The 9,767-nt window shown below is 35.4% G+C and overlaps 1 protein-coding gene across 8 annotated transcripts in view; it reads right to left on the bottom strand.

The window, feature by feature from the left end:
- Positions 1-270: 270 nt before the first annotated feature.
- THRB (thyroid hormone receptor beta) overlaps positions 271-9,767 on the bottom strand; it is a 277,270-nt gene continuing 267,773 nt past the window's right edge. For all 8 annotated transcript variants that reach the window (XM_087892562.1, XM_060685781.2, XM_060685780.2 and 5 more), the window contains 2 exons: positions 8,263-8,521; positions 271-7,243 (listed from right to left, as the gene is read on the bottom strand). In XM_087892562.1, coding sequence (XP_087748688.1) covers positions 7,002-7,243; positions 8,263-8,521 — 501 coding nt within the window. In that variant the 3' untranslated portion in view covers positions 271-7,001. The remainder of the gene's footprint in view (positions 7,244-8,262; positions 8,522-9,767) is intronic.

Genomic DNA, 9,767 nt, shown 5'->3' with positions numbered 1-9,767 from the left:
ATTTCCTTTTCTACATGACTTTACTTTGGGAAGTAAAATATATAGGGCCACTATTGGACAGTAGGACTATCAGGTCTGGGCTGCACAATCTGGATGACCTTTAAATGGCAGCAAAGATAAACTTTGAGTCCATTGGACTCCTAAAGAAAAGGCAAATTTGCAGTCCTTTCTTCAAGGGGGATATATTCCTAACCATTCGTTATCATAATATTAAAATGCAACAGGTTGAAAAGAAATTCAGTGACAAGAAATAAGAGACACCAACACATATCAATTGTAAGATGTTTGTTTTTAGAATTCAAGCTTACATAATAATCTATGCTCACTATAGTCATAATTGCATATTAATATCTGCATACAAAAGCTATGTAAAAATTATATTCTTTTCCCAAATATACAAATTTCTCTTCAGGTAGTTTAAAACATTTATGATCACATATTTAATATTGTTTTTAGGCTGAAAAAAATATTACTCATCTAGCATATATTTAACACTGTTTGAAAGGGGAAAAAACCAACAAAACAAACAAAACACTTAAATTTTATCCCAGAATCTTCAGCCTTTCTAATAAATCTGTATACTTCCAAACAGTCTGAAGAAATCCAAACCATAACAATGCTAATCCAAAGCTCAGCAGCATCCATCTTAATAAAATGAAAAGAAACAAAACATAATTTTGTGGAATTCTAAAATAATTGACATAAGGAAAAAATAATTTAAAAAATTAAATGTTTTTTTCAATCCATGGTATGATCTTATTTCTCACTTTCATAATTTCAGTTGCAAAATAAAAAATGTCTTAATGTTTTACATTGTGCTCAATAATTTACATCAATTCCATCTACCTGGATGTAGATTTACATTTGATTGTCTTGTGCATAAATAACAATTAGCTTTATAAAGTTAAACTGTGAAAAACAGATAGTCACGAACAGCTTTTTACCTGCACAATACTGCTTCTGAAGGCAACATAGTTAAATGAGGATTAAGACACAGAAGCAAGGCAGACTCTGCATTTGATAGCACTTATACAACACAGTAAAAACTTAGTGAAAGGCCAAATCTTTTTTAAAATTGTAGTAATCTATATTTATGTTTGTATGTTTTAAAAAGTAAGCCTATTTTATTTTAAATTAGTTCTTGTTTTTTGTTTGATGAAAATAAATCTCTCCTATCTAGGATATCATGTCTCTATAAAATTTTACATAAGGGTCATATCAACCTAATATCATGAGGAAATTTCTGATAAATTACACTATTAATGTATGTCTTGCTATTTCAAAGCTGCAAAAAGGCAAGCAAAGAAATATTTCTTAGTAGATCATGAATGAGTGCACAACTTTATCAACATTTTTCTTAACTATCAAAATGAGGCAGAAACTTGTTCTGGCACAAATGGCTGATAGTGACTTGCCCATTTTATTCATCTTTTTTGAAAATCCTATGGACTGCACTTGTTTTCTAATAAAGCAAGAACTGAATGAGTCTCACAGGTTTTGATTCTAATTTCCAGCAGAGGATATAGATTATAAAAGCCTAATCCTACAAAAAATATTGGCTCCATCTGAAAAACATTAAGTTTTAAAAACCTTAAGAATGATGTTACTGACAATTTATGTGGCATATCAATATGATATCTACATTTTAAGATTACATATCATAAAGTATTTCACTAACAACAATGTGGTCATCTTGTAGTCTATAGGGCTGCATGGATGGATTTCCTTCCACAAATCAACCATTTTTCTTTTGACTTTGCATTGCCTTTTTAATTCCACTGCAGCACATTAACACAAAGATAAATCACAAACGTTCAGTGTCTGATTCTGACACCTATATTTTGGCACAGTGCTGTTGTTTTTAAAATGGCTAAGTCACTGTAGAGTCCATCACTATCCACTTTCCCAATTTACAAACACTATGGAACTCAATTGCAACATCAAACCCACAGCAGCTTAAATATTTATCATTTAGAGCAGGACACACATTAAGCAAATTAAACAATAATTAAACATTAATTATTTTTAAAAAGAGAAATAATATTTTGTAGAATGCTCCACTTGATACTATACCTACAGCAGAAAACAAACTAGAACAGCATGGAATATCATAAACAATCAGAATTAAAGCTGCATAGTCAAAAATTCAGATGTTTTGTAGTCAGTGAAAACAGCTCCCAACAGAGAATAAATGAGTGTACAATTTACCACTCCTAGTAAACATTATGAAAGCTAAAGCTGAAGATGCTGCCAGATGTTTCTTAAAATCTTATACCAGTACTTGAAGGATTGGGATCACTTTATTTGTCAAAAAGAAACCTGAGGTATCAGATTCTAATAACTTAAAATAATATGTTTCTCTGGTGTGACTAAAAATAGAAACCATTATAACATGAGCACACTTACACATGAAAAAAGAAAAACAACTGGAATCCTGGGGATGGGATATCCATTGATGTTGAGAAATTAAGCTTCTAGAAATCAAAATATGGCTCTTGAGTTTTGATGAATGATCACTGGGATTGTCATCCAAATGGATTGTTACACTCTGAATAGGTAGGTAAATTGAGGACCCAGTTGTGGGGGCAATAAGCTGACTTTGTATAAATATACAAAAGGATGAAGGCTATTGCTGAGCACATTGTAAGCCGCCCTGAGTCTTCGGAGAAGGGCGGCATATAAATCAAATTAAAAAAAAAAAATAGCACAAAGCACATTAAAAACCAAATATGAGACAATTTCATGTATTTATGTTTAAATGTGGGTTAAGATTTAGAATATCACACCATAATGAGCTAATGCAAATCAAAACATAGCATTCATTAGATTGTGATCTTAGCTTGTTATATGTTTTAAACATAGCATATTATAGTTTTCTAGAGTGGAACTGTTCCACAGTAATAGGGAGATTCCTTATTGATCAAAATAAATGTTTGGGAGTAGATATTTTCTTCTTATAGTAATAAATTATTGAAAAGCTGTGGAGTTATCAGGTTGGATCCAAGATTCTTTCTTTGTCCCTTTCAACAAAGGAAAACTTTGGAGTTTTTCTGAAAATTACCCTAGATACCATTTATTACTTTATTTTGAAGAAAATCTCAACATTTCCACTGGGAACTTAACCACAGGTTAAGTGAGGTACTCTAGTCCTTACTGGATGCCCCTTTGCTTTTAGGTTATGATTTTAGGTTATGATTTTACACGGAAGTAAACATTAATATAAATATTTATATTTGGGGCAGGGAAGATTTTACTTAAAAGATTTTAGAAATAGTATCTGTTTGCAGCTAGGATATAATCTTACCTATAAAGTTAATAATAGATATGCACATCATGCTTTTTCTATAGCAAAGTAAAAAAGAGATGGCGATTTAAAAATAAAAATGGCATAGGAAAATGAGAAAAATCCCCTCTCTATAGTTCTGCAACTTGGTGATCTTCTGGCATGTTGACCAGTAACTTTGGGAGTTTAACGCACAATGCACCTTTGCAACAAAAGCTTTTGTGAAGGAGGTCATGTGATAAAAGCAGCATTCTACCATAAGCTCCACCTCTTATGTTCACATGTCATGACACAGCACACATGTGTGAAAAGAACTGAAGTTTGCAACACAATAGTGCAATGCTGTCATTATTTTGATGAAAACATTCAGTCTTGTGGACACCTCTGAATTCTGAGAAGGTAGAATTGAAGAAAAATAACAAATATATGGTACATTTTCATTTTTTTTCCTTATCAAATGGGCTGACTGCCACCAAAATTCTTCACAGATATTTTGACTAGGCAAATGTGAGCATTTTGGGAAAAAAATCAAGTTGATTCAACTATGTTTTTGGACAACCATTTTTAGAGATCTCAAGCTAGTAGTCAACTCTGACATTATGTAAATATTTATGTTATCAGAAATTTGTACAAGATAAGAAACTGCATAGTCTATAAAAATCTCTCCGATGACAATATCCTTATATGCCTATTCTGTATGCATACCTAGTTTAACAAAGGAACATGATTCATCCTTTGCCCATGAAGCCCCAGAAAACAGCATTCCCCAACCTTTTCAGCGTGGGGGAGGGAGGGAAGAGGGGATGGTGTGAGGGGAGGTATGCGCATGCATGCACACACAGTTTCATTTGTGTGGAGCTCACGCATGTGGAGCTGCAAGCGCTAGTGTCCAACACTTGTCCAAGTGAGGCTGTGAGTGGCAGTGTCCATCACTCATGTGATTGGGGCTGCGAGTGCTTGCACCTGCCATTCGTATGAGTTGGGCTGCACGCATGCACTGGCCCACCACTCACTCGGCCCAATTATGAATAGTGGGTAGTGGGCCATGGCTCACAGTTTGGAGACCCCTGCCATAGAATATATCATCCAGGGGAGAAACAATCCTTGATAAGACAAACTCACTAGCATCCTGATTTAGGTTGCTATAGAACCAAAAACGTTTTACAGAAACCAATCTGGTATGTTGACATTTGTTTTGTAAAAACTAAAACACTGAAGCCAGCCTGCCATTAAGAAGCATTTCTTCTCTCTAATTCATATAGACTGAAAGTTTTACTGCATGATTTGACATTTACTGACAAGGACTACCATTTGTAGATTGTAAAATCAAGTGTATTTAAGCCACTGAAAATAACTTAAATACAATACATCGAAAAGACTTCTGTTCTCAATGGAATTAACCATGGCTGAAAACAATATTATAATTCAAATGTTTTCCACAGTGACAGTCTACCTGAGTGCAAACATTACTAAAGAGGACAAAATGATTTGGAATCTAGAATTTCAGCTATTCATTTGGAATAAGATTCAAAATGAGTGTACCTAACAATTTACATTCTGTCAAATCTTTTTTCTTTAAATGGATTTCCATGTCATAGCACAATGATGGCTAACCTTTTACGTCATTGCATGCTGGCCTGCGTGCCGCAAATGGCACGCAAAACCATCCGCCTGGATCGCATGACCTTGCTTGTCTTTGCACGTGTGGGAGCACTGAAACCTGGAAGAGCAGTGTTCCATCATGCATGTACAAGCCAGCACCCCAACCTTCTGGTTTCCAGCACGGATGCATGCCCAACAAACAGCTGACCATCGCGCATGCGCGTGACATAAACCTGGATATTCGGGTGCCAGCTTGCGCATGCACGATGGAACGTTGTTCTTCCAGGTTTTGGCGATCCTGCGCACGCAAAGGCCAGATGATCGGCACGTGTATGTGCACAGGAACGCAGACAAGGAGCCAGCGAGGCCGCGCATCCCTCACAGGATGGTTCTGCGTGCCACTTCCGACATACGTTCCATAGGTTTGCCAACACGGTCATAGCATGTGACACTTTGTTCATAAAAAGTTAAAGGCCCATAACTCTTGGCTGTATAAAAGGAGATTCACAAATCCTGGGATTCAAGTTACTGATTACAGTCACTGGAAGGGTGACGGTATACAGAAAAAGGATATACAGAACGAAGTGGAAAGATTTATTACAGACAACTGGAATTAATTTTTGTTGAGTTGGCAGGGGGAAAGACAGAGAAAACCTTTCTTATGTATCATATTAAATTGGGAAGAATTCATTGCACATATTTTTATGGTTTAGGAATTGCATTCACTATAAAAGACAAAATGGCTGAATAAAGGTATCCCTTAAAGTCATTATCATGTGAATATTTAAAAACATAAATGGCAAGGGCACAGAATAACTTGTCTTGCTACTGACTCAAAATAATTTTGGGCAAATGGGAGAAATATAGTTAACTATGACTCTAATTTATCCAAATTACCATTTAGAAGAAAAGAGATCAGGGGCCTTGGCTCTGGGGAAAATTTAAATGTACTTATTTCTTCCTGTATTGTTTTTGCTTTTGGACTGAATAAGAGGAAATGATAAGCTATGTTCACCTGGGAAAAAAATAGGACTCTGACTGCATTCTGGAGCTTTTTACAAAGGTAGTCCTCACTAAACAACCACAATTCAGATAGGCAGGGTGGTTAAGAGAAGCATCACACGACTGTGTTGGATTTAAGGTGTCACTCACACTGCTAAACAAATCACCCATGGTCATTAAAGCAAGATATCACACAACTGCGACTTGTGATTTTAATGCTGGCTTTTTCATTAACTCTGCTTGATGGAAGCTGGCTTGAAATGCACAAATAGCAATCATGTGACTGTGGAATGCTATGTTCATTGTAAAGCACTCAAATGTGAATTACATAACTTTAGGGATGCTGCAATGTCATAAGTGCAAGGATCAATCATAAAGTTACTTTTTCAGTATCACTATAATTGAACACTTGCTAAACAGGGCAGCCATTAAGTGAGGATTACCTGCAATTGAATTTCTAAAATACTCATAACAACCTGAAAATGATGATGAAATTATGATTATGGTGGGAAGTTTTACTTGGATAAAACTATCTATTCTTAAGCATGGCAAGGTGAAATTAGGCATAGCTAAATTTGCAATCTGGGAGCACACTACAGTGAACTCAATATATCTGAATTATATTTCAAGTTGTATATAACTGCAACTGATTGCATTTGATCTTCAGCAAGATTAAGACTTGCTAGATTGTTTTGAATTCCTCAGCAGAAGTCTCATGTCCAGAAAGTGAGTTAATACTGTATAAAATATGGCAGAATTTATCTATCCATTTTCTTGCTTTCTCAATTTATTTATATTTATATATTTATACCCATATCTTTCCAAACAATTATAAACATGGGTCACCTGAGTGCTGGTGAATAAACTTAAAATTCTTGAGGTTAAACTCTTGAAGGATTCACATCGAAAGGAGTAATGGACACACAAAAAACGCAATTGTGACAAGTACCCGCATTGAAGGGATATCTTCATTCATTCATGCCTATTAAAAATAATCCTCCAAAGGAGGTGGTACAAAATGGGAATGGACCAAAAGTAAGAAGAAAAAACTAGGCAATGGAATGAAATGACACCCAGTAGTGCTATAGAATCTCTGAGAATCTTTCCAGTCTTTTTAATCCTCAAACACTTCCAAGAACAAAGGAGGAAAGAGTTCTGTGGGGCATTCCACCTTCATGTGCAGGAAGCGGCTAGCATGGCAGGCTCCAATCATTCGTAGGTCTGTTACTTTCATTAGCAGTTTTGGCCAAAAGTGTGCAATATGGTGCTTTCTGTAATTAATATAGTGTTCAAACGCCAAAAGGAAGCTTTCTTGACACTTTTCTATTCTTTCAATGCTGACAAGACCTGGGCGATCTGTAAAAATAAGATTTAGATTAAAAAAAATAAAAACTTTCATTTACCTTAAAAAGTATATTTTGCAAAATGCAAATAGAACCAAAAATGACTTCCACTACATTTCCCCAGGCTGCATAAATTGACTCTTTGCATGATCCTTGTGAACTAGTAGCTTGGGAAAAGGGGCTATCAATGGGAAAAACAAGCCTGGTTTTTTGGGTGGGTATTACAGATGAATTGCGGCTGGTGTGTGTGTGGGTATATGTACACTCATACTCAAACAATGCTGCTGAAATTTGTTAGCAAACATAAGTCCCAAAATCTACCCTGATTTTTAAACAAAAAAGAAAACAAAAACTAGTGCAATAAACCTCCACTGGAGGGAGACAGTCTGTCAGAGAGAGAAAAAACAGGCTGAAAGTTGTCTCTTTAAAGACTTGATTACATCATTACTTCCAATTTTTTGAGAGTTCCCAGCTCTCAGAACATTCCTTTTTCCTTATGTATTCTTTCTTTTGTTTAGTATTCATTGCAAAAACAACCAGCTATAACTTTATTTGGTTGTCAGTTGGATGACAACCAAATAAAGTCTCTTGCAAGACTAGTTCTTCTTTATAAAATCATGTATAATAGATTTTTTTTTAAAGTTGTGGATTTAACAAATTGTTTTTTATGTTCTAAGAAGGAAGTGCAATTGTTGAATGGTTGTCTCTCTATGGTTCCATTCCTTTCTTTTTTCATCATTACCAATAGAAGGGAAATCAAATACACCAGAGATCACAGAGTTTAAGCCCACAAAGGGAAAAACTGACTCCTTGCTTTCTAATGGAACACTTGAAATAGCAAAGATTTCTGTGGAGAATCTGCTGTTCCTGAGTGCCATGAAATCAGCATGGTATAATAAATGATTTTTAAAACACTGTCATCTAATTTTTATTACGTATGTTTGAAAGAGTGTGAATCTTTCTAGAAGGTTTACAGAATCCTTAACAGGGAAAGATTTTGTTTCATAATATTTTAAAAATGTTCATACTCACCTGAAGACATCAGCAGTACAGCCTGAAGAAGAGCAACTTCCGTGTCATCAAGGTTGAATGATGATAGTGACATACCCAAGTCAAAAATGGCATCTGATACTACACCAAGACCCCCATTTTTCAACTGGCCTCTTGTTACTGCCATTTCTCCATTTAGTGTTAAGGTCTCACTTTCTGGGTCGTAGCGCACTGCTGCTCTGAGGGACATGATCTCCATGCAACAACCTTTCAGAAGTATAATTTGATCTTCACATGGCAGCTGTAAATAATTGCAAGTGGAATAAATTTTCCCACAGGAAAAATACTTTTCTGTATAATAAAAACAAACATAAAAACAAATCTTTCCCATTATGGAATACTTCTAGGTAAGTCTTTTACTAGAAACTATCCCTGCCATATTCACAAAAGATTATGGCCCTTTAAACAATTGTTAATAATATTTTCTCTTTTCACCTTAGTTTCAATAGAAAATTTTCAAAAAGGAGAAATAGCTATACAATATCTTTTGCCTGAAACCATCCCTTTAGGAACCCTGTTAATTTCAGACTTTTAAAATGGTTAAGATCTGCTTAGAGGAATATCAGATGTATACACAGTACACCTGAAATTTCTCCTATATCCGTGATGGCGAACGTATGGCATGTGTGCCAGAGGTGGCTTGCAAAGCCCTCTCTGTGGGCATGCGTACTGTCGCCAGCTGCTCTTCTGATTTCTGGCGTACACATGTGCGCCAGCCAGCTGATCTTTGCAATTGCCGGAGCCCTGGAAACCCAAAGACCAGCTGACTGGTGTACATGCATGCACACCACTCTGGTTTGGGCACTCTGTACCGAAAAGGTTCACCATCACTGTCCTATATGATAGATTGCTGATCAAAAGCCAATCTGCAAGTTATTTCTAAGTTTGATCTTTGTTAGGATTCATGATGGTGGTGACTGGAGAGTGAATAAAGTTGGCAACTTCGTATTCAAAATATTTTTTCATTGAGCATTATTATAAACTGCCAATTCTACAGATTTGAAATAGAAATCAACAGAATATTCAGAGAAGAATACTATCCTGATTTTGTGTGTCATATGGTTATTACTTGTGCTAATAAATGTCTCATTTTATGTGGCTACATCTGAAGACATTTATTTTTAACTATGAATGCTTTCTTCCTCTGTCTGTACAGTGAGGAAGGGGATTTTTTTTTTTACAGATGTATTGATTACATTTAGCATTGCCAAAACCATTCTGAGAAGCAACAAAAGTTTGCCTTCATAAATTGAAAGCCATACCTTAATGACAGAAGAATTGTTGGCAAGTAGGTGGGCTTAGAAAATGACAAAATAAGTAAAATAAAAAAGAAATTTAAACAAGACTTCATATGGAAAAACAAATATTATATTTCCCTCATCTTCTCCTCCTCTTCTTCCTCCTCCTCCTCCTCCTCCTCCTTTTCTTTTCTTCATTTGTCTAATTGAGCTATACACTGATTTTCCTGAACAGCAGGCAAAATAATC

Source organism: Pantherophis guttatus, chromosome 4, assembly GCF_059756535.1.
Source record: "Pantherophis guttatus breed Tessera chromosome 4, ASM5975653v1, whole genome shotgun sequence".
Lineage (NCBI taxonomy): Eukaryota > Metazoa > Chordata > Lepidosauria > Squamata > Colubridae > Pantherophis > Pantherophis guttatus.
The sequence above is the reverse complement of the archived record's forward strand: the minus strand, read 5'-3'. Positions and strand labels throughout refer to the sequence as shown.